The 26,476-nt window shown below is 42.4% G+C and overlaps 1 protein-coding gene across 1 annotated transcript; it reads left to right on the top strand.

Annotated features, from left to right (window-relative positions):
* The first annotated feature begins 20,130 nt into the window (after window positions 1-20,130).
* LOC138931213 (nuclear cap-binding protein subunit 2-like) lies at window positions 20,131-20,896 on the top strand. The gene has a single exon (XM_070292153.1). It carries the CDS (start codon window positions 20,196-20,198, stop codon window positions 20,487-20,489), a length of 294 nt encoding a protein of 97 aa, XP_070148254.1. The 5' UTR covers window positions 20,131-20,195; the 3' UTR covers window positions 20,490-20,896.
* The last annotated feature ends 5,580 nt before the right edge of the window (window positions 20,897-26,476 follow it).

The following is a 26,476-nucleotide window of genomic DNA, read 5'->3' as shown; positions in this document are numbered from 1 at the left end:
CCCCTCATTCTCCTTAGTTTCGTCTCATCCTCCCCATTTCACTTAGCTTCCCCAAAATTTCCAAACTTGGAGTTTTTTGATCCCCCTAAAGTGCTGCACTCAATATGCCAGCAAATTTGGAAAACTCAGCAGTGGCCACAGGACTGGAAAAGGTCAGTTTCATTCCAATACCAAAGAAAGGCAATGCCAAAGAATGCTCAGACTACCCCACAATTGCACTCATCTCACATGCTAGTAAAGTAATGCTCAAAATTCTACAAGCCAGGCTTCAACAATACGTTAACCGTGAACTTCCTGATGTTCAAGCTGGTTTTAGAAAAGACAGAGGAACCAGAGATCAAATTGCCAGCATCCGCTGGATCATGGAAAAAGCAAGAGAGTTCCAGAGAAAAATATGCTTTATTAACTATGCCAAAGCCTTTGACTGTGTGGATCACAATAAACTGTGGAAAATTCTGAAAGAGATGGGAATACCAGACCACCTGACCTGCCTCTTGAGAAATCTGTATGCAGGTCAGGAAGCAACAGTTAGAACTGGACATGGAACAACAGACTGGTTCCAAATAGGAAAAGGAGTATGTCAAGGCTGTATATTGTCACCCTGCTTATTTAACTTATATGCAGAGTACATCATGAGAAACGCTGGACTGGAAGAAACACAAGCTGGAATCAAGATTGCCGGGAGAAATATCAATAACCTCAGATATGCAGATGACACCACCCTTATGGCAGAAAATGAAGAGGAACTAAAAAGCCTCTTGATGAAAGTGAAAGAGGAGAGTGAAAAAGTTGGCTTAAAGCTCAACATTCAGAAAATGAAGATCATGGCATCCAGTCCCATCACTTCATGGGAAATAGATGGGGAAACAGTGGAAACAATGTCAGACTTTATTTTGGGGGGCTCCAAAATCACTGCAGATGGTGACTGCAGCCATGAAATTAAAAGACACTTACTCCTTGGAAGAAAAGTTATGACCAACCTAGATAGCATATTCAAAAGCAGAGACATTACTTTGCTGACTAAGGTCCGTCTAGTCAAGGCTATGGTTTTTCCTGTGGTCATGTATGGATGTGAGAGTTGGACTGTGAAGAAGGCTGAGCACTGAAGAATTGATGCTTTTGAACTGTGGTGTTGGAGAAGACTCGAGAGTCCCTTGGACTGCAAGGAGATCCAACCAGTCCATTCTGAAAGAGATCAGCCCTGGGATTTTTTTGGAAGGAATGATGCTAAAGCTGAAACTCCAGTACTTTGGCCACCTCATGCGAAGAGTTGACTCACTGGAAAAGACTCTGATGCTGGGAGGGATTGGGGGCAGGAGGAGAAGGGGATGACAGAGGATGAAATGGCTGGATGGCATCACTGACTTGATGGACATGAATCTGAGTGAACTCCAGGAGTTGGTGATGGACAGGGAGGACTGGCGTGCTGCAATTCATGGGGTCGCAAAGAGTCAGACACGAGTGACTGACTGAACTGAACTGAACTGAACCACCTTGTGCCCTGGGATTTCTTTGGAGGGAATGATGCTGAAGCTGAAACTCCAGTACTTTGGCCACCTCATGCGAAAAGTTGACTCATTGGAAAAGACTCTGATGCTGGGAGGGATTGGGGGCAGGAGGAGAAGGGGGTGACAGAGGATGAAATGGCTGGATGGCACCACTGACTCAATGGACGTGAGTCTGAGTGAACTCCAGGAGTTCGTGATGGACAGGGAGGCCTGGCGTGCTACGATTCATGGGGTTGCAAAGAGTCGGACACGACTGAGAGACTGAACTGAACTGAACCACCTTGTGAAGTGAAGTCACTCAGTCGTGTCTAACTCTTCACGACCTCATGGACTGTAGCCTACCAGCCTCCTCTCTCCATGGGAATTTCCAGGCAATAGGCCTGGAGTGGATTGCCATTTCCTTTTCCTGGGGATCTTCCTGACCCAGGGATCGAACCCCGGTCTCCCACATTGTAGACAGACGCTTAACCATCTGAGCCACCAGGGAAGTCCTACCTACCATCTCAGGTGATCTCTATCCTTACCTTTTGGAGGGGTGTGGTGATTCGTTGTTCGTGGACACTGCAGAGTGTCCTAAAACCTTGGCCTGAAGGGTTCTTGGCTCTGAGGAGAAAGTACCCCTGGAGCCGAGCTGAGGTGAAAGGGCAGATTTGTGGAAAGCAGGCAGGTCTAACCCCAGCCGTGGGTGTGTAAGTGGTAGGGTTCTGAAGTGTCTCAGGACTTGGAGACTTGGAAGTTTGTATACATAGAATTCAGTAATTATTGGTTTCTGAGAAAAATTCAAAATATTCCTGATGTTCAGTTTTCGCTTAAAACTCAAATGGATTCCAGTCAGCACTCCCCCACCCTTCTTTCAGCTCACTTTCACAAGGCCATGGCCCTTGCGATAGACCAGTACATACTGCCATCTTGTGTTCACAAAGCGGAACATTTCTTGCCTGAGTCAGATCTTGGCGGAGACGCTAGAGGTGCCCCCTAGTGGGACTCACACTGCACTCGTCCTGAGAGCTCGAGGTAAAAAGAGGCAGATCCTCTAAGCTAAGAGGGCTCCTTGGCCAGGCTGTACATCTGGATACCAGTCAGGGCACAGCCACTGTCTTTCTAGTCCAACTTATCTGAGTCTCTGGAGATCGGGCTTTCATAGATTTAACATTCCCTCTGTGTGCCCTGGAGAAGGAAATGGCAATCCACTCCAGGACTATTGCCTGGAAAATCGCATGGACAGAGGAGCCTGATAGGCTACAGCCCATGGGGTCACAAAGAGTCGGACACGACTGAGCGACTTCACTTCACTTCTGCGTGCCACAAGTATCACCCCCATGATGAGCAAAGGACAGCTAACAAACTGTTTCCAAGGCTCTGTAGGTCTTACAAGGGGCCCGGCAATTTTCAGAAATGGAAGGAGGACAGTACTCTCTCTGCTGTAAGACACAGAAAACCACAACCAATCTGTATCCCTGCCTCCTGACAGGATCCCAAGATAAGACAGGAAAGAGGGGTTGCAAGGTCACTGACTGGACCAGCAAAGCTGACGGTATGGTCCCTGTGTTCTCACAGACTGTTGAAGACTGTTTATCTCAAAAAAGCCAGTTGTTTAGATGCATTAATTCCCCTTTTTCTTCTTCATTGTCTTTTTTTTTAATGTTCTTGGTTAAAAGCCAGAGGAGGTAGTAGAATATGAAATTTCATATGCATTATGTAGACTTATAGCCTACTGAATTGTTTTTTAATTACAGTGTTTAAGATTTTCCCTCTTGTTTATAATTATTTTATGTTAAACATTATAACAAAATATATTAGCTTCATAAATGTTTATTTAATTTGTGTTTTGAGAACTGCAGGGGCCTTTTGCTTCTACACTTGCCTGAATTCTTTTATCTTTGTGCATAACCTTGGGACAAGGCCCTGGTGGAAGTATTTCCTTCTTGGCATTTGGCACCATTAAACTCCAGAGTTTGTCCCCTTGACATTTCCCTTGTTGTAGTCCTTACTAGCAAGCAGTATTGTTAATAATTCAATACAGCTTTGCATACTATATCCAGGCTGATCAAGAGCAAATATAACTTAGAAGAAAATCTAGATAGTTCTGAGATAGAGTTCAGAAAGCTGTTGTGTATTTGCACACAAGTCCAGCGTGTATTGACATATAGCATACCTTCCTGAAAAGGCTGACTGGGCAGGACCATCTTGGCTCCTCTCTGTGAAGCCTCCCTCTGCTCACATATACTGTGTTGGATGAAGAGACTCCCAAGTAGCAAAATGTTCTTATATAAACCCAGCAAGCAGAAGGGGGCCCACTTACAGACAGGGTGGAGTAGAAAGGGGGAAAAAAGTGATACCTTCTCAGATGGAGTCATCAACAGTCACTCTCTGCTCGCCCTGTGCCAAGTATGGGGTGAGTGGGGATTCAGAGGTAAGTAAGACACAGCCCAAGCACCCAAAGAATTCATGGTCTAGTTGGCAAAACAGAGACATAAACAGACAAAAACAGCACAATCTGGGAATGACGATGGAGGCCTGGTGTGTGTGTTGGGGGGGAGCACTCCTGTGGGAGTGTGGAGAAGGGGTCAGCTCCAGAAGGAGGGAAAGGAACGCTACACCGAGAGAGAGGAGAAAACAGAGGCCTGGAGGTGGCGGCAGTGCGCAGGGGCGGATATGAATTACAAAGAAGTGCAGTGTCCTGGAGAGCAAGATGCGAAAGATGGAACACTGAGAGTGAAGGCCAGAAAGAGATCTGGGGACTAGTATCAGGGCACCTCACGTGAAGCATGAAGGAAATCTTCCCGCTTCACGAGTTTGCCGAATATTTAGCAATTATTAAGAAAAGGAATAGGTATCATTTACTGAGGTCATGCTATGTGCTGGGTACTTTACATATATGATCTTATTTAATCTTCACAACAATCCTATGAAGTAGGTTATGATTCCAGTAATGAGATGGCCTTGGGAACGTTCAAGAAGCTCTCATGTCGCATAAGTAGTAAGTAGTGACATTTGGATTTGAACCCGCCCCTTTCCAACTTCAAAGCTTATGCCTTTAACCATTAGGTGACTTTTTAGTTATGGTTTATCAAACATTTACAAAGCATAACATCTATTTTAAGAAGATCACATACTCTTAAAAAAGTGCAATCAATGATTTATTAACACACATATATATGACTTTTTTAATGTTTAAAAATTTTTATACAATTTAAAAAGTTACTTTCCATTTACAGTTATTACAAAATATTGCCTATACTCCCCATGTTATACAATACATCCTTGAGCCTATCTTACACCCAACAGTTTGTATCTCCCACTCTCCCACCCCTGTATTGCCCCTTCCCCCTACAAAGCCACTACACTGTTCTCTATATATGAGTCTACTTCTTTTTTAGTTATATTCACTAGCTTGTTGTATTTCTTAGATTCTACAAATAACTGATATCACATAGTATTTGTCTTTGTCTGACTTATTTCACTTAGCATAATGCCCTCCAAGTCCAACCATGTTGCCCCAAATGGTAAAATTTTGTTCCTTTTAATGGCCAAGTAGTATTCTGTTATATATGTATGTATATATTAATATATATATATATATATATATATATATCCCACATCTTCTTTTCCATTCACCTGTTGATGGACACTTAGGTTGCTTCCATATCTTGGTGAGTGTAAATAATGCTGCTATGAACATTGGGGCACATGTATCTTTTTTAAACTAGTGTGATTTTCTTCAGATATATAACCAGGAGTAGAATTGCTGAGTCATATGGTAGTTCTATTTTTAGTTTTTTGAAAAACCTTCATACTGTTTTCCACGGTAGCTGCACAAATTTACGTTCCCACCAACAGTGTACAAGGGTTTCCTTTTTCCTGTATCCTCATCAACGTTTGTTGTTTGCGTTCTTATTGATGACAGCCATTCTGACAGGGGTAAGGTGATACCTCATTGTAATTTTGATTTGCATTTCTCTAATAGTGATATTGAACATCTTTTCATGTGCCTGTTGGCCTTCTGCATTTCCTCTTTGGAAAAATGTCTATATGGGTCTTCTGCCCTGACCATTAGGTTTAAAAAATTTTATTTGTGCTGCAGAGAGCCAGAAAAGAAATTGATTAATCTGGTATAATAATTACTATTATAATAGCTGAATTTATTATTACCATGTTCTAGATATTTCCAAGTGCTTCCAGAGACCTCACCTGTGCTTTACATAGTATTATCAGTTTAATTATCACAACAAGCCTGTGATATACTACCATCATATCCACTTAAAAGATGAGGAAACCAAAGCACTGAGAGGTTATATAGGGTATCTAGAGAATAGGAACGGAGAAGGCAATGGCACCCCACTCCTGTACTCTTGCCTGGAAAATCCCATGGACGGAGGAGCCTGGTGGGCTGCAGTCTATGGGGTCGCTAAGAGTCGCACAGACTGAGCAACTTCACTTTCACTTTTCACTTTCATGCATTGGAGAGGAAAATGGCAACCCACTTCAGTGTTCTTGCCTGGAGAATCCCAGGGACGGGGGAGCCTGGTGGGCTTCTGTCTATGGGGTTGCAGAGAGTCGGACACGACTGAAGCAACTTAGCAGCAGCAGCAGCAGCAGCAGCAGAGAATAGAAACTGTCTCTAAGCACTTGCAAACTCTTAATAATTAGGTGCAAGTTAAGACATACAATAGTTTTTAGGCAAGCCCATTTCCCTATCATCAATACTCAGTTTTGTTAAAGTTTCTTAATGGGAGAAAGCAGATTATTCTTCCTGAAACTTTTCACAATTGTTCACAGGTTTGTAGGCTGCTATAGTTAGTAAGGGATTCCCAAACGGCACAGTGGTAAAGAATCTGCCTGCCAGGTCAGGAGATGTGGGTTCAATCCCTGCATCAGGAAGATCCCCTGGAGGCGGAAATGGCAATCTTGTCTGGAAAATCCCATGGACAGAGGAACCCAGGGGGCTGCAGTCCATGGGGCTGCAAAAGAGCCAGACTAAACAAAGCAATAGTTAGTAAGGGTTTAAAACCTTCTAGATCAGGGGTTCTTAACCTTTGTTATGCCAAGGACTCCTTTGACAATAAAATAAAGCCCATGGATCCCTTTGGAGAAGGCAATGGCACCCCACTCCAGTACTCTTGCCTGGAAAATCCCAAGGATGGAGGAGCCTGGTAGGCTGCAGTCCATGGGGTCGCTAAGAGTCGGACACGACTGAGCGACTTCACTTTCGCTTTTCACTTTCATGCATTGGAGGGAGAAGGAAATGGCAACCCACTCCAGTGTTCTTGCCTGGAGAATCCCAGGGACGGGGGAGCCTGGTGGGCTGCCGTCTGTGGGGTCGCACAGAGTTGGACATGACTGAAGTGACTTAGCTGCAGCAGCAGCAGCAGCAGCATGGATCCCTCTCAGAACAATGTTTTTAGATATGCAGAATACAATATGTAGAATTACAAAGGAAATAAATCATATTGAAATTCACTTACCAAAATATTAAAACTGGAAATTGTCATATAATTATATATAAGTGCTTGTTATTAATGTATATGACGATATGGATGCAGCTCTGATAACCTCAATAACTTAAAAATAATAATGAGTGTAAAAATATTTAAAGACATCTGTAATAACAGTAATGTGACATAAAACTGTGATTCCTACTGGTAACAAACTCACAGTTACTGCTAATACTATTGTGATCTCTTCTCTGCATGTATAAAAGAAGGAAATCTAAATTTCAGTTTAGAGATTAGTGAAAATACAGCTGTAATATTTTCCCTTGAAGTTCATTTATCCTGATTTTTCAAGAGTTCCTGTTCTAGACCAACCATGGTATAATGTTAATAACAACAGCAAACATGAATGAGCCTTTACTATATGCAAGGCACAGTGCTAAGGGCTTTACTGCCATTTTCCATTTATTCCTCATAGCAAGCCCATGAGGTAACCTTGCTTTACAGCTCTCAGAGAGATGGAATTAATTTTCCAAGGTTACACAGCTGGCAAGTGGAAGAGAACAACAGAAATTTGTTTTCTCACAATTCTGGAAACTAGGAGTCTGAAATCAAGGTGTTGGCAGGGTTGTTTTCTTCTGAGAACTCTCTCCTTGCCTTGTAGATGGCTGTCTTCTCCCTGTGTCTTCACATGTTCATCCCTCTGTATGTGTCTGTGTCCGAATATCCTCCTTTTATAAGGACAGTCATATTGAATTAAAGTTCACCATAATGACTGATGCTGAAGCTCCAATACTTTGGCCACCTGATGCAAAGAACTAACTCATTGGAAAAGACCCTGATGCTGGGAAAGATTGAAGGCAAAAGGAGAAGGGGGCAACAGAGGATGAGATGGTTAGATAGCATCACCAACTCAATGAACATGAGGCTGAGCAAACTGGGAAATAGTGAAGGACAGGGGAGGCTGTGCTGCGGAATTTGGGGTTGCAAAGAGTCAGACACGACTTAGCAACGAAACAACAGCAACAACAATAAATAATAACCTTGTTTTAACTTAATTACCTCTTTAAAGATCTCATCTCCAAATATAGTCACATTTTGAGGTATAGATAGGATTTCAACATGTGGATTTTGAAGGGGAACACAATATCACCACACAAAAAAAAGTGAAGTCGCTCAGTTGTGTCCAACTCTTTGCGACCCCATGGACACCAGGCTCCTCCGTCCATGGGATTTTCTAGGCAAGAGTACTGGAGTGGGTTGCCATTTCCTTCTCCAGGGAACTTCCCGACCCAGGGATCGAACCCAGGTCTCCCACATTGTAGACAGACGCTTTCCGTCTGAGCCACCACTTGATCTTAGCCAAAAGGCCAAGAGATCCCAATTAAAAGGATTCAGATTCAGTAGGTCTGGAGTGGGGACCAGGTATCTGTAATTTTAAAAGGTCCCCGGGTGATACTTACAGATAGCCAGGTTTGGGTTCCTAGCCACAAAATTTCTTAGAGACATTTTGTCCAGTGCTTGGACATGGTAAATACTCAATAAAAGCTTGTTGATTGATTATGCAAGAGGAAATAAAATACGAAGATGAGCAACTGGGGGAAATTTTAAACTGCCCTCAGGGATCTTCAGGTTGAAGTTAGACAATTAGAGAAATAATACATTTTGGTGCTCAGTCACCCAGTCATGTCCAACCCTTTGCGACCCCATGGACTGTAGCCCCCAGGCTCCTCTGTCCATGGAATTCTCCAGGCAAGAGCACTGGAGTGGGTTGCCATTTCCTGCTCCAGGGGTTCTTCCCAACCCAAGGATCAAACCCGTGTCTCTTATGTCTCCTACATTGGCAGGCAGGTTCTTTACCACTAGCACCACCTGGAAAGCCTAATCTTCCCCATAGGGCTCAAAAAATAGTAATAATTATAATAATTTAAAAAATAGTAGCAGTCGTAATTAATAGTAGTAGTAGCAGTAGTGTAAGGCCCAGAACGTAAGAATTTATTTTCTAGATCTGCTTAGTACTCAGGGCTCACACATGTCTGATTCTTTGTGGCCCCATAGACTGTAACCTACCAGGCTCCTCTGTCCATGAAATTCTCCAGGCAAGAATACTGGTGTGGGTAGCCATGCCCTCTTCCAGGGGTTCTTCCTGACCCATGGATTGAACCTATGAGACATGTAGGTTCAAAGCGGATTCTTTGCCACTGAGCCACCTGGAAGCCACAGATCTTCTTTAAATACTGATTTATTTTACTACAGTTTGGTTTTCCATCCTTCTATCACAAGTAGGATTTACTCTATTTAGAATTGACACATTTTTCTCTTGATTAAATTTGAAATATATATCCCCTCTGGAAGGATGCCAGCTAAGCTGGTGACAGGGGTTACTTCTAAGGAGGATGTGGGATTAGTTGTGAGGGGAAAGGAGTGAAGGAGAGGGACTTTTTAGCTTTATCATTTGCCAAAAATCAGTATGTTTTACTAATATAAATTCAAGATTTTTTTTTAAATATAAAAGCAATACAAGGACTTCCCTGGTGGCTCAGTGGATAAGAATCCATCTGCCAATGCAGGGGACACAGGTTTGATCCCTGGTCTGGGAAGATTCCACATGTCATCAACCAACTAAGCCCGTGAGCCACAACTACTGAACCTGCTTGCCCTAGAGCCCATGCTTTGCAGAAAGAGAAGCCACCACAATGAGAAGCCTGTGCGCTACAGTGAAGAGTAGCCCCCACTTGACACAACTAGAAAAAGCTCATGCAAAGCAACAAAGACCTAGTACAGCCAAAAAAAAAAGTAATACAAGATTATTTTAGAAAATTGCTATTGCAGGATGGTATGAAGAAGCCTCAAAATTCACCCACAATTTAGCCAGCCAAGAGCAATTTTTATCTCAACCTCTATCTTTATAGAACTGTTTCATGGTGGTCATGTATTATTGCAATGCAGGAGACCTGGGTTTGATCCCTGGGTCAGGATTCTTGCCTGGAGAATTCCATGGACAGAGGAGCCTGGCAAGGTATAGTCCATGTGTGTGTGCTAAGTCACTTCAGTCGTGTCTGACTCTGTGATGCTATGGACCATAGCCCACCTGGGAAACCCAGTAAAGGAATAATCTCTGGTTTTCTGATGAGTAAAGCCCCTGAAGACAGCTGATAGAAGTCAATCAAAAGTTTTCTCCTCTTTCTTGGGCACTTATACTGTCTGGATCACAGGGTATATAAGCCACAAGTATGGTCCTCGGTCCAATCCCATCTTCCCACAAGAGCCAGGTCCTCCTTCCTCACTAGCAGTCGATGATCAGTTTCCACCCCCCTCCCCCGATCCGCAGTTTCACTAGCTAGTGCAACTCTTAGTGTTCTTGCAGAGCTTCATGGATATTGTACCTCAGGGCTTCCCTAGTGGCCCAGATGGTAAACAATCTGCCTGCAACGCAGGAGACTCAGGTTCGATCCCTGGGTCAGGAAGATCCCCTGGAGGAGAGCATGGCTACCCATGCCAGTATTCTTGCCTGGAGAATTCCATGGACAGAGGAGCCTGGTAAGCTACAGTCTATGGGGTTGCAAAGAGTTGGACACGACTGAGCGACTAACACTTTCACTTTCATGGATATTGTAATAGGCATTTGTAAATGGTGGGCATCCGCCATTGCTAGCTTGCTGCCCTATTAACTCAGAGTTCCCCTGTTTATTATATAATCAGTCTTCTTGCTAAACACTTCAGTGAGAAGGCACACAAGTCGTTTGCTTTTTCCATGGTTCTTTGTTATTAGCTTTCCACCTCTCTCCATCCTGGGGATCCTGTTTTCACTAGTCCTTTCATTTAACCCAATACAGTGGTCTTCTCCCTCTTTGTAAGGAAAAACTGTGTGCTACTTTCCTGAAGCTTTGATCTCCTCTTGAAAGAAGGAGGTAAGGGCAGAAGGAAGCTAACTGAACCTGGAAGCTGGCTGTCAGGGTGTGGGAGTGAGAAAGATGGGGGCCAGGATGATATTTTCTGTCTTCTTCCCTGAACTGAGAATCCAGGTGAATTACAGACATCAAGGCAAAGGAGGGCAACCACCTTGCGGAGACAACTTGTAAGGCTTCTATATTGTTTGTAGATCCCAAGCTACTGATTAGGGGCCCCTAACTTAATATAGTAGAAAAGTGGTTTGTGTTGTTGTTGTTGCTGTCTGTTAATATCTTTCCCAAGGTGAATCTCCCTTCCTGTACTAGCTTTTTAAATCTTGATGCTGTGCACTCAGATTGATCTATTTACCCTACTTTCCACTCCTTGGAGCATTCTCATTTACCTTTCAGCCACCTCTGGAATTCTGGACGCGGTTTATCTAGCCCTTTGTCACTGCTCTGTATGTTGATATTGAGGAAGCCTCCAACTTGTACACAGGCTAGGATCTCAAAGTTCACTCCGGAGTCAGTTGTTTGGAAGGTGACATGCATTTTTCCATAGGAGAAAAAAATTGTTATAAATGGTAGTTATATTTCCAGATCAGACCATAAAAGACTTTTGTAAATGTTAATGTACTAGAACTGTGGGCCATTTGCGATGAAAAAGTAGAAAATCTTCCTAACTCAGCAAAAACAGGAAGATAGTCCAAGGGAATAAGAAATTCTTTAGTGTGACTGCTGGCTGGCACTGGAATCAAGGAGGTTGAACTAGATGAGGAAAATGGAGAATTCACTCCATTTTGGAGGCTCTCAAGGGGACTTTCGGGGACTTGGGAAGGCTATACTAGTTCTTTATTATTTCTAACTTCACTTCAAAACTGATGGCTCTCAGTAATAATGACTGCTATGTACTGAGCATCTACTGTGTGACAGACCTTGTGGTAGACAATTTCCATATTTCTCTTCATTTCACCCTCACAATAGCATGGGTGGGTGCTAAGTCGTTTCAGTCATGTCCAACTCTTTGCCACCCTATGGACTGTAGCCCGCCAAGACCCTCTGTCCATGGGATTCTCCAGGCAAGAATACTGGAGTGGGTTACCATGCCCTCCTCCAGAGGATCTTCCAGACCTAGGGACTGAACCCAAATCTCTTATATCTCCTGCTTTGACAGGCAGTTTCTTTACCACTAGCGCCACCTGGGAAGCGCCCTCACAACAGCACAATGAGGCAAATGCTATAATGACCTTTATTTTACAGATAAGGGAACTGAAGCTCAGAAAGGTCCATAAGCTTGACGAAGGTCACTCACACAGTATAATGGGAAACCGAGTCAGTGGTTTCCCACCCCACAAATTCATGCTTTATAATATGTTATCTGGCCACTCTTTTCTTTTCCTTATCTGGGTATAGCATGAGCACTAAGGCTACCAGCCATAGAGTTGCTTGTTAGCTTACAATATAAACAAGGATCAGAGAAATCAAGAGAGGTGGAGGGAGGGAGAAAAGGAAGGAGGAAGGGAGAGAGTTTTGCTAGGCAAAAGTTCACCTAAGAAACCAGTGCTTCTCACTGTACTGTGCATACAAATCACCTGATACTTGTTAAAATGATTATTCAGCAGGTCTGGGTTGGGGCCTGAGCTCCTGCATTCCTAACAAGTTCCTAGGTGATGATGCTACCCTTGGTCCATGGGCAACACTTTGAATTGCAAGGCCACACAGAGCCAACGATAAGCAGGCAAACATATTAAGCATCATTAATTCCTTGTTACTAATTTAATCAAGATCAGCTTCTATACTAAACACTTATTACTCTCTTTTCTCCTGTAGGCTGTCATAGGTCATTGTCTCTGCTTTGGGTCTTCCTGTCTGTTTCAACTTACGCTCAACTGCTTTTTAAAATACAGTGTTAAAGATATATGAGCATCTTCTACTACTTGGAGCCCTAAGCAGCCTCACTCAAGCACTACTTTCTCTTGGCCCAAGCCATATCTCTGGCCATGAGGTCCAGACCTCAACAGCTACTCTCAGCTTTCTCTCTCCTGCTAGGAACAGTCTTATAAGGGTGAGGCATGTAACACTGCTGTCCCAGCTCTTTCTAATTTCCTTCCTCAGAGCTACTGCCTTCATCTGGAGCAGGAAACAGCATGGCTTTTTGAAGAGTCCAAATCTTTTTTTCTTCCACATAGTTGAAATAATACCAAGCATTAATTTAAGGCAGCCATTGAAAAAGTTCTTTGCAGAGTACTCCTGCTAATTCCAGAAGACTAGAAAAATTTGTTTCCCTGAAAGATTATTTGATTTATCTTGCCACCTTCTCTCCTCCCTCCCCTTAGGATTTGATTGCGATCATTTTGAGCCATTCTTCAAGTTTTTCTTCTATTTTTAGATGCTCTGACTCATTCTTCCCCAATACCAAGAGGCAGGGAGGGCCTTCTATTCTAGCCAAGCTCTACTTTATAAAGTAGGAAATAGTCTCGCACAGTGTCTACAAATCAACTTGATGATCTGTGGCCCGAAATAACTCCATTGCTTTTCCATCTTCTCTCTCCAACCGTGGCCTTTCTGACTCCCTTTTCAGGTAGGTATTCATCCAATCTTCACTTGAATATACTAGGTAGGTTCACATTTCATCATTGGATAAATGAAAAGCCGTGCATAAAAAAGATTTGCAGTCTTCTCCTTGTAACTTCTATCCATTAATCTTACTTTGACCATGGGGAGCAGAAATAACCCTTCAAATGTATCATGATGCTAGCCATATCTTCCTGTAAAGGTTAACTATCTCTTTGCTAGACTAAATATGCCCAGTTGCTAATCAATTCACTATAGTTTGTAAATGCTCATGTTAAAATAAGGCACCTAGGGGTGGGTGTACTGCTCCATGTGTGGTTTGAACTGAGCTTAGTACATTAGGACTGTTCCTTCTTGTCATCTTCTGATGCGATTTTACTATTGTGTTGGCTTTAAAAAGTCACTTCTTCACATTTGTTGAGAACCTCCTTTGGGTCCAGGAGATGGTATAGCTACCTTCTTCCCAGCCTTCTTCCTCATATCCACTGCCCTCCAGGTCTCTCACTTACTGAGGATCTCGGCATCTCACTTATAGTCTCCCCAACTCTGGCCCTTATCCTGAGTGACTTTAATGTCCTTGTAAATGACCCATGTCCAAGTTTCATCCTTTCAATTTCCTGCCCTCACCCCACCCTGCCACAGAGTTGCATCCCTACGTGTCCTACCTCCTTTCTTACCTTGCAGGAACTGCTTATGATTTGGAGCCTATTCTCTCCCACCTCCTTGACCTCTCTTCTTCAGTTATCACCTCACTCATCTGTATCTTCAACCACTCTTTGTCTTTTTACTGGCTGTTTCCCCATCAGCATTTAGATATGTATGACTTTCTCCTATTACAAAAGAAACAGACGTAGACCTAGACATTATCATACTAAGTGAAGGAAGTCAGAGAGAGAAAGACAAAAGTCATACGATATCACAAATATATGGAATCTAAAAATTGATACAAATGAGTTATTTACAAAACAGAAACAGACTCACAGACATTGAAAACAAACTTATAGTTGCCAAAAGGGAAGTGGGGGAGGGATAAACTAAGAGTTTGGGATTCATAGATACAAACTACTATATAGAAAATAGGTAAGCAACAAGATCCTACTGTATAGCACAGAGAACTATAGTCAATATCTTGTAATAAACTATAATGGAAAATAATCTTAGAAAGAATATACATATATTTGTATGTATACATTCATATGGGCTTCTCTGATGGCTCAGACAGTAAAGAATCCACCTGCAATGCAGGAGACCTAGGTTCAATCCCTGGGTTGGGAAGATCCCCTGGAGGAGGTCATGGCAACCCACTCCAGTTTCTTGCCTGGAGCATTCCATGGACAGAGGAGCCTGGTGGGCTACAGTCCATGGGGTCTCAAAGAGTTGGACATGACTGAGCAACCAACACAACAACAACAGCAATACATATATGTATATACATACATATATATGTTAGTATGCATGTATATATGTATGTGTATATATGTATATATATACTTGAATCATATTGTATACCAGAAACTAATACAACATTGTAAATCAATTATACTTCAATTAAAAAAAAAAAAGAAGCCAACTCTCCTTTGACTCTATCTTTAACTGGTGCTCACCCTATTTCTTTCCACCCACTATCACAGATGCCTTTCAAAAGAATAGTTTACACTCATTATCTCTATTTCCTCACCTCCCATTCAAAAGCCAGCCCTGCCTCCCTCCACATCCCACCTCCCACCCCACCCCCCCGCCCAGTCTGCCTTTTCTGGTCCCAAAACACCACTGTTACTGCTCTTGTTAAGGAAACTAATGACATCCTGATTGCCAAATACAATGAACAATTTTAAGTCTTTGTTTTAACAGACCTCTGTTTTATTGGACATCTTGCTGCTGCTGCTGCATTTAATATCTCACTCTCACTCCATTTCTGTCCTCATGCCTCTCTTGAAAGTGTCTACTCCTTGGCTTTGGTGATGCTGCTCTTCTCCTGATTCTCCTCGTTCTTCCCTAGTTACTCCTTTATATGCTTCTTTGTGGACTCTACCTCTGCCACCCTTTAAATGCTGGTCTTTCCCAGGATTTTTCTGATTCTATGCCTTTCCCCAAACTGTAGAAAATTCTTCAAGAGATGGGAATGCCACATCACCTGACCTGCCTCTTGAGAAACCTATATGCAGGTCAGGAAGCAACAGTTAGAACTGGACATGGAACAACAGACTGGTTCCAAATAGGAAAAGGAGTACGTCAAGGCTGTATATTGTCACCCTGCTTATTTAACTTCTATGCAGAGTACATCATGAGAAACGCTGGACTGGAAGAAACACAAGCTGGCATCAAGATTGCCAGGAGAAATATCAATAACCTCAGATATGCAGATGACTCTACCGTTATGGCAGAAAGCGAAGAAGAACTAAAGAACTTCTTGATGAAAGTGAAAGAGGAGAGTGAAAAAGTTGGCTTAAAATTCAACATTCAGAAAACTAACATCATGGCATCCTGTCCTATCACTTCATGGCAAATAGGTGGGGAAACAATGGAAACAGTGTCAGACTTTATTTTCTTGGACTCCAAAGTCACTGCAGATGGTGACTACAGCCATGAAATTAAAAGACACTTACTCCTTGAAAGAAAAGCTATGACTAACCTAGACAGCATATTAAAAAGCAGAGACTTTACTTTGCCAATAAAGGTCCATCTAGTCAAGGCTATGGTTTTTCCAGTAGTCATGTATGGATGTGAGAGTTGGACTATAAAGAAAGCTGAGTGCCTAAGAATTGATGCTTTTGAACTGTGGTGTTGGAGAAGACTCTTGAGAGTCCCTTGAACCACAAGGAGATCCAACCAGTCCATCCTAAAGGAAATCAGTCCTGAATATGCATTGGAAGGACTGGTGCTTAAGCTGAAACTCCAATACTTTGGCTACCTGATGTGAAGAACTGACCCATTTGAAAAGACCCTGATGCTAGGAAAGATTTAGGGCAGGAGGGGAAGGGGACGACAGAGGATGAGATGGTTGGATGACATCACTGACTCGATGGACATGAGTTTGAGCAAGCCCCGGAAGTTGGTGATGGACAGGACAGCCTGATGTACTGCAGTCCATGGGGTCACAAAGAGTCAGACATACCTGAGCAACCGAACTGAACTGAACAGTGTTTTAAGGACTGCGAAAAGTGAAAATGAAAGTCACTCAGTCGTATCCAACTCTTTAGAACCCCGTGGAGTATAGCCTGCCAGGCTCCTCTGTCCATGTGATTCTCCAGGCAAGCATACTAGAGTGGGTATCCATTCCCTCTTCCAGGGGATCTTCCTGACCCAGGGATCAAACCTGGATCTCCTGTGTCTCTGGCATTGGCAGGCAGATTCTTTACTGTCTGTGCCACCAGGGAAGCCCCTTATTTAAGCAATGACATTGTTACAGCACTTGCTTCAAGGTACATGTTTTGATCCCCAGTTTATAGATGAGGAAACTGAAATCAGTATGGTTAACTACTTTACTGAGGGTCGCATTGATAATAGGTGGTGAAGCTTAGGTTTGAACTGAGGTCTTTTGACTTCAATATTTATGCTTGATTCATAACACTACAAGAGTCAGCCTGAAATCAGGGGATACAGGTTTGATCCCTGGGTCAGGAAGATCCCCTGGAGAAGGAAATGGCAGCCCATTCCAGTATTCTTGCCCTGAAAATTCCATGGACAGAGGAGCCTGGCGGGCTATAGTCCATGGGGTCGCAAAGAGTAGGACACGACTGAGCAACTAGCACTTTCACTGTTTATTTCTACTTTTCACAACACTACACTGGTTAAAAGGGGTGTCTCCACTGCTGACTGCCAGGCAAGGTATTCTCCAAGGTTGACTTGAATTCCTAGTGCTAGTACCTAGTGCTCACAGTTCCCCAAGGCAGCCATTCCATCTTTGAACATCCATATTCTGACCATTTTTAAAGCTCTTGTTTGTAGGAAGCCAAAATTATAAATGAGCTGAACAAGACACAGCCAAGAATAGAGCTTTTTGGCTCACTCCTGCAACTTCCCTTCATGTATGATACCAGATCATTCATTTGTTCGACTAGTTACAGGCTCATTGCAACAAACAGCTGGGGCACCCAGCCTATATTTTGCTATCTCATCAACAAGGAAAATATGGGAAACTTTGCCTAATGCCTGGATGAATTGCAATCCACTATAGATATCACATTCTCTGATCGGCCAATCTAGTAACCAGATCCCAAAAAAAGGAAATGAAGTCTGGGAGGGATATTTGTTTTTAAAAGGGGCAATTTGTCAATGACTCAAAGTAATGAGTTTCCAACAGAAAGTTTCCAGAGTTTCAAACGTCACTGAAAGGCTGCCAGGAAGAAGATTTGGGGGCAGTGGGCTTCCTGTTGCTGCTGCTGCTACTGCTCTTCAAATGGCATCTAAATAAGCAGGGTCCCCCATTTTTATTGCTTTGAATGGTACAGCACTGTTGTTTGCACCTGGTTTTATTTAGGCCCCCATTTCAGTTTTCTATGCTTTTATTTTTCTTTGAGTTCTACTCTTGCACATGTTTCTTCTGTCTGACTTGTTCCCTAAATTTCTACATTCTCCCCTCCCCCCAAAAACACACACACACATGCCCACACCCTCCTTGTCATTTGAGAAACAGTGTACTTAACCTTGCCTCTGGATACCCTCTCTGGTGCCTCCAAACTGAATAACTGTTCCTCCTCCCGTGTGATGTAGTGGAAAGTGCACACAATGTCTATCACAAAGTCAATGCCCAATAAATGTTTGTTTCATTCTCTCTTTCCCCATGTATATCATTAAAACAGTATGGATCACACCATATTGTATTCTCTTGTTTGCTTGTCCCCTGCACCAGTCAATTCTGAACTCATGCATTCTTTCATTCAAGAAAGAATGAAATGCACGGTTACTGTGTGTGCGAGTCATTGTTCATGCTAGGTGCTGGGGATACAATAATTTCTGGAAATCATACTTACACTGTCTTTTTCATTTTTGCATTCATAGCACTTTGCATGCTGCTGCTGCTGCTGCTGCTAAGTCGCTTCAGTCGTGTCCAACTCTGTGCGGACCCCATAGACGGCAGCCCACCAGGCTCCCCCATCCCTGGGGTTCTCCAGGCAAGAATACTGAAGTGGGTTGCCATTTCCTTCTCCAGTGCATGAAAGTGAAAAGTCAAAGTGAAGTCGCTCAGTCATGTCCAACTCTTAGCAACCTCATGGACTGCAGCCTGCCAGGCTCCTCTGTCCATTGGATTTTCCAGGCAAGAGTACTGGAGTGGGGTGCCATTGCCTCCTCCAATCACTTTGCATAGTGCCTGGCAAATAAAGATTGCTCATTGTAGGTTTGGTAAGAGAATGCATTTCCTCAGAAGAGTTTCTCCAAGTGTGGTCCTTTAGACCATTTGCATCTAGATCACTGAAGGGCTCAGGTTACATGTTAAATGTCAGTTCTTGTTCTAGATCTACTGAGTCAGAATCTCTTAAGGGTGGACTTCAGGAAGCTGCATTTCAGTCTAGTTTGCAGATATTTCTTTCCCACTAAAATTTGGGAACCACTGCAAAATAGGAGTCAGGGGAGGGGGAAGAACTAATGCATATTTTTGAAAAGTGTAGCTAAAACCAGTTGAATCATGTTTAATGTCTCCGACTACAGTAAGAACATTTAGAAAAGGGGGAAAAAGGCATTCGTTAAAATTATCTGGGAAGGGTTTTTAAATAGACTTGGAATATTCAATTAATTATATTAAAGTTCTAAAGTCTAAGATAATAAGTGAAATTATTGCTAATAAAATCTGACCTTAATTTATATAATTACTTGTATACTGAGGGCTTCCCTGATAGCTTAGTTGGTAAAGAATCCACCTGCAATGTGGGAGACCTGGGTTCGATCCCTGGGTTGGGAAGATCCCCTGGAGAAAGAAAAGGCTACCCACTCCAATATTCTGGCCTGGAGAATTCCATGAACTGTATAGTTCATGCGGTCTCAAAGAGTCAGACACAATTGGGTGACTTTCACTTTCCCTTTTCACTTCACTTGTGTACTTGACAATATATATTTTGCCTAATTCAACAGTATAATATAGTGACTGCCATATTATAGGCCTGAATCACAAATTTGTTATTTTAAATTATGAGAGTATGTCACAACTATATTGGTGCTTTGGCCCCTGGTTAGGTATATTTTATCTGATGCCTAGTCCTTGATCAGGAATGGTGGTAGTGTTCATTCTCCATGAAAATTTGATTCATTTTACCATTTTATGCTGTATTTTCCCGGAGGGTACTGTTATTAAATGTGTTCTTTGGTAATAGATGAGGTATGTACAACATCTGAGTCAACCTAAGGCAGCATAACTTCCCTTTCAGGAAGACTTGCTAAACTGGATTTTATGACCATGTTCCTGGGACTTGGAACTTATCATTTTCGGTTTGCCTTGATGTGATTTTCACAGTCAAGAGCTGAGGTTGTCTATGCCTCTGGATGCAAACCTCAAATACACACAAGTTTGTATTTCAGTTTCCCTCCTTGTAACTTTACTTTCTTTAAAATTTAATTTAGGGCTTCTTTGGCGGTGTCGCTACTGCTAAGCTGGATCAGGAACCGCCCTCACGGTGCCCACATGGCGCCACATCCAATGACCTAAGCATTCTGTGCAATGACTCCTCCCTGGAGCTGAGCGAGTACTGGGACCAGAAGTTTAGTGGTGACAACAACGAGCAAGAAAGATTACTGATATATGATAAGCTCTGATATATGAGCTCTTTAGTACATGCAGTGACATCGAGAATGTTTATATGGGCCTGGATAAAATAAAGAAAATGGCCTATGGTTTCTGTTTCATAGAATACTTTAACAGAGCTGAGGCCGAAAATGCCATGCAATTCCTAAATGGCACCAGCCTAGATGACCATATTATCCTCACAGATTGGGATCTAGGCTTAAGAGAGGGCAGACAATATGGCCATGGCCAATCTGGGGGCCAGTTAAGAGATGAGTTTCATGAAGACTTCAATGATGATAGAGAAGGTTTTGGAAAACAGGCTCAGGTCCCTGGTAGGAGAGGAATCCATTCAAAAACTCTTTGTTAAAGAACAATGCCAGGCCAGCAAATAGCCCATTTCATAACAAATTTAAATTACTCTATTTGCTGGGCAGAAGCCCTATTGATGTATTTTTCTCTCTGAAATGGTATTAAATGGTGCAAATAAAAATAATCTCTTGTTCTTATCTTAATTTTGAGACTGGTTGTCAGGTTACCAGTTTGATCATCAGGTGGTCAAAAGTGAAATGTCCTTCAGGAATAAATTAGCTATGTGAGATATGAGTCATGAAAAGTACAACTTCCCATTCAGGAAGATTTCAGCTGGATTTTATGACCGTGTTCCCAGAACCTGAAATGATCATTTTGTAGACTTTGCATAAAATAAAGTCAAATAATTGGAAACAATTTAAAAAGCCATTAAAGGAATGTAAGCACATTATTATAAAGTATTAAAAAAAATCCAGAAGAGACTATAAGGAAAGCAAAAATCCTCCTGCCCTACCCCTTCCTACCCTAGGCCTATTCCCTGGCTAATAACTTTCAATTATTTTAGCAGCTTCTTTTGGTATCTTATGGCAGAAAGCTAAAAAGAACTAAAGAGCCTCTTGATGAAAGTGAAAGAAGAGAGTGAAAAAGTTGGCTTAAAACTCAACATTCAGAAAACTAAGATCATGGCATCCCATCCCATCACTTCATGGCAAATAGATGGGGAAATAATGGAAACAGTGACAGACTTTATTTTCTTGGACTCCAAAATCAATGCAGATGGTGACTGCAGCCATGAAGTTAAAAGACACTTGCTCCTTGGAAGAAAAGTTATGACCAACCTAGACAGCATATTAAAAAGCAGAGACATTACTTTACCAACAGAGGTCTGTCTAGTCAAAGCTATGGTTTTTCCAGTAGTCATGTATGGATGTGAGAGTTGGACTGTGAAGAAAGCTGAGCACCAAAGTATTGATGCTTTTGAACTGTGGTGTTGAAGAAGACTCTTGAGAGTCCCTTGGACTGCAAGGAGATCCAACCAGTCCATCCTAAAGGAAATCAACCCTGAATATTCATTGGAAGGCCTGATGCTGAAGCTGAAACTCCAACACTTTGGCCACCTGATGCAAAGAACTGACTCACTGGAAAAGACTCTGATGCTGGGAAAGATTGAGGGCATGAGGAAAAGGGGACAAAAGAGGATGAGATGGTTGGATGGCATCACTGACTCGATGGACATGAGTTTGAGCAAGCCCCAGGAGTTGGTGATGGACAGGGAAGCCTGGTATGCTGCAGTCCATGTGGTCACAAAGAGTCAGACACGACTGAGTGACTGAACTGAATGACTCTGGTATCTTTCCTGGTAGTTTTCTCCATATTTCTAAATAACATGACTACTTACACTGTTTATTTTAATTTTAAATGTCGTCTAAAAAAATGTCATCTATTGACTTCCTGCTTTCAGAGATGAGGATGTAGCTCAGTTACACCCCCACTGGCACTTCTCTTCTCTCAATGCTCTCAATATAGTTTGCAACATTTTACTTACATTTTATATTGTTACAACATAGGTTAGCTTATGCTGCAGTGACAAACAACCCCAAAAGCCTTAGTGGCTTAAAATCACTGAAGTCTGTTCCTCAAACTACATTCTCATTGCTGATTGCCTGGGGGTTCTTCTCCATGCCATGATCATCCTCCTTTGGGGGCCCAAAAGGCTTATCCACTATCAGTCATGTGAATCAGTTATGGTAATTCCCTCTTTCTTGTTAATTATTGGTTTAGGAATCCAATTATTAAGCCAATCAGAGGTTTACAATCCCATGAGATTAGTTATTAATAAGGCCATAGGTGGACAATGACCAATGGGGACCCCAGTAAGACAAATGAAGGATTTTAAATTTATATTTGAATGAACCATTGTCTCTCTCCTTCCCACTGCATGTGAATAAGTATGTGTACAGTGATTGCTACAAATGGCCTTCTTACAACCACAAGAGAAACAAGCCCTAGGATGAATTGGGCTCTTTAGATGATGGAAAGAAGAACCAAAGCAACTGTGTCTTTCATGAAATTGCCCAGATGCTGAATCAACTAGCCTTGTAGCACACACCATGTTTGGATATCCTATTATGTGAGATAATACAGTATTTTATCCTGTAAACCAGCTTGTTGACATGCAGCTGAAAGTACTCTGATACCGATTACTTTTTCTTAATTTTATTCTTGTATAAAGGATTTAAACTGTTTTCTCAGGAGCCCAAACATACCTCTCCAGGGTTCATGACCTTTCATCTGGGAATTTCGATAAAATCCCCATCTTACTCTTGATTTCTTCACCCTGTGTCCTGATGTTATTCTCTCTCATCAGTAACATACTTTCCTGAGTAGGAGAAGAAAGGGAATGCCAATTTTTATGGTTATTAAGTTCTGGGCATTTTGAGGGAGGCTTTAAAACACAATTTCATTTATTCTTAACAACTCTATGCCCCTTACATAGATGAGAAAACAGAGGCTCAGAGAGGTAAGGGCACCAACTAGTAAGTGGCAGAGCTGGGGTTCAAACCAAGGAGTCTCCATCGAAGGTGGTGTTAAGCAGGGTACTCTATTATCTCTTTCCCTTATCTTCAGTCAGGACGGGAGGTCCAAACCTCTATTAGAGTTTTCTTTCTCCAGAAATTGCCCCACTGACTACATCATATCTGAGCCCTCTTTCCCTCAAGCAAGCTTCTCAAGCCTTTCTGTCTTGATGTCGAGAACTCTACCCAGCCATATTTATTTTTACTCTCAGGGAGAAAGAGGAGCACCTGACATGCATTTCTGGCCAATTTAGCTTACTCTGCATACAGCAATGGAGTTTACTGAGTTTTTAGTGTCTCCTCTTTGCAACTTCCCTAAAATAGAAAAAGAGACTTTTCAAGTCATGGGATTAAAATTTTGTTTTTATCACAGGATGTTTCTGGAGGAGTAACTTGGCATATCTCCCAACCACTCCTCCTAGTGGCTACCCACTTAGCCTGCTCCCAAATATGTCTTTAAGCATTTAACAATGTCTTATGAAGCATACTGTCAGTTAAGTTAAAGGAACTTTCATACTGTGTAGCTAGAGGACTCTTCCAGTAGTTCTTACAATATAAAATATTCTTCAAAGTCATGTTGAATAAATCAGTAGACTAAAGGATAAAAATCACATGATAATCTTAATAGATGCAGAAAAATATTTGAAAAAAATTCAATTCCCTTTGCACGACAAAAAAAGACCAACAAAATAGGAATAGAACAGAACTTCCTCACTCTGATAAAGGGTATCTATGAAAACCCCATAGTCATTGGTGAAAGACTGAAAGTTTTCCCTCTAAGATCAGAAACAGTAGACTTTTGTTCAATATTCTGCTGGAGATTTTAAGCTAAGATTAATTAGGCAAGAAAATGAAATAAAAGTCTTTCAAATTGAAAAGGAAAAAGTAAAATTCTTTATTTGCAGGTTGCATGATCTTGTAGAGAGAAAATCCCAAGGAGTCCACTAAAAAGAGAACTACTAGAGCTAATAGCTCAGCAAAGTTGCAGGAGATAAAATCAATATATAAAAATCAATTGCACTTCTATGAACTGGGAATAAAAAATCCAAAATGAAATTAAGAAAGCAATTCCATTTAAAATAGCATAAAAAGGAATAAAATACTTAGGAAAAAAAACACAAGAAGTGTCTACTTTGCATTCTGAAAACTACAAAATATTGTTTGAAAGAAATTGAAGAAGGCTTAAATAAATGGAAAAAGTATTCCATATTAATGGATTGGAAGGCTTATTAATATTGTTAAGAGGACAATATCTCTCAAACTGATCAGTAGCTTAAATCCAATTCCTACTGAAACCCCAGCTGGCTTTTTTTTTTTTTTTTAAGAAATCGACAGGCTGATCCAAAAGTTCATATGGAAATGTAATAGAATAGCTAAAAAAAATCTTGAAAAAGAAGAACCAAGGGGAGCAGTCCTAAGATGGCAGAGGAGGAATAGGACAGGGAGACCACTTTCTCCCCCTCAAATTCATCAAAAGATCATTTGAATGCTGAGCAAATTTGAACGCTGAGCAAAACAACTTCTGAATGCTGGCGGAGGACACCAGGCACCCAGAAAGGCAGCCCATTGTCTTTGAAAGGAGGTAGGACAAAATATAAAAGATAAAAAGAGAAACAAAAGAGTTAGAGATGGAGACCCATCCCAGGGAGGGAGTTGTGAAGGAGAAGTTTCCAAACACCAGGAAACCTTCTCATTGGCGGGTCTGTGGGGAGTTTTGGCATTTCAGAGGGCAACATAACTGGGAAGGGAAAAAAAAAAAACACCCACAGATTACGTGCCTAACCACAACTCCCAGTGGAGAAGTAGCCCAGACACTCGTGTCCACCACCAGCAAGCAGGGGCTGAACAGGGAGGCACACGTTGCATGCTTAGGGTAAGGACCCGGCCTAAATGCCCTGAGGACAATCTGAGGGAACTAACATGAGATAGCAACCCAAACTGTGAGATAGCCAGAGAGAGAGAGAAAAAAGAGAGAGAACTTTCCCATGAAAAGCTGTAACCTAAGGCACTGCTGGGTCCACTCACAGAACAAAGGACTGAGTGAATACCAGAGGAGAGCTAGCTGGCTGCAGACCAGCCCATTCCCCGCCAGAGGCAGAGAGGTGGGCGAGCGACAGCCAGAGCCAGAAGGTGAGGGGCAATCTTGGCCCCAGAGATGGCATCCTCTACCAAACTGTGAGCAGGATCCCAGGTGCTAACCAAGTCTTCTTGGGATCCTGGACGGTTGACATCTGCCAGGAGGGTCGCAGCCAGAAATCAGCTCCCCAGAGGAGACACATGGCACACCTGAGACAGCGCTCCCGCTGCACACCCAGGAAACTGAGTGACTGGGACTGGGGAAGTGATAAGATGCACCATCCACCTAGGGAGAGTGTGCTTGCCAAGCACCTGGTCGCCTGAGATGCTCAGACCCGGGAAGGGCACAAAACACAGGCCCAACCTAGTCTGCCTTTGTGGAGTACCCGAGAACCTGAACCTGAGCGGCTTAGACCTGGGAGGTGCACACAACTTAGGGCCCACTTTAGACAGTTCCCCTGCAGAGCAACCTGGAGCCTGAGCAGTGTAGACTGGGAAAGCACACATGCCATGAGTGGGGGGCACCCAATGTGGCCCAGACACTACAAGCATTCCCCACACACGCCAGTGGGATTTGTTTGCAGTGTTCCTCCCTCCCCACAGCACAACTGAACCTAAATAAGTGTCCACCTTCACTCCCTTGTGTCAGGGCAGAAATTAGACACTGAAGAGACTTGCAAACAGAAAGAAAGTGAAGTTGCTCAGTCATGTCCGACTCTTTGGGATCCCGTGAACTGGGGCTTACCAGGCTCCTCCATCCTTGGGATTCTCCAGGCAAGAATAATGGAGTGGGTTGCCATTTCCTTCTCCAGGGGAACTTCCCAACCCAGGGATCGAACCCAGGTCTCCTGCATTAGCAGGCAGATGCTTTAACCTCTGAGCCACCAGGGAAGCCCAACAGAGGAAGACAAACAAAGAAGAGGGAACCGCTTTGGAAGTGACAGGTGCAACAGATTAAAACCCTGTAGTTAGCACTAACTACGTTGGAAGGGGCTTATAGACCTTGAGAAGAAGTATAAGATGGAACAAGGAACTGTCTGGAACTGAACTGACCCCACACTGCCCTCAACAACTCCAGAGAAATTCCTAGATATTTTTACTATTATCATTTTAAAAAAATTTTAAGTTCTTTATTACTCCTTTAATCTTCATCTATATAACCTACTATTACCTTGCAAAAAGAGACCCTATTTTTAAAGCGAATTTCACATATATTTTTTTATAATGTTTGTGATTTCGTTTCTTTTTTGATATTGTATTTTTGAGAGTCTAACCTCTACTCTAGGTTTTTAACTTTTGCCTTTTGGTATTTGTTGTCAACTTTGTACCTTTAAGTATCCAATCCTCAGTACCCATTTTTACTTAGGAGTGTGATTACTGGCTTGATTGCCCT

The sequence above is a fragment of the Ovis canadensis genome, chromosome X (genome assembly GCF_042477335.2).
Source record: "Ovis canadensis isolate MfBH-ARS-UI-01 breed Bighorn chromosome X, ARS-UI_OviCan_v2, whole genome shotgun sequence".
Classification (NCBI taxonomy): Eukaryota; Metazoa; Chordata; class Mammalia; order Artiodactyla; family Bovidae; genus Ovis; species Ovis canadensis.
The sequence above is the reverse complement of the archived record's forward strand: the minus strand, read 5'-3'. Positions and strand labels throughout refer to the sequence as shown.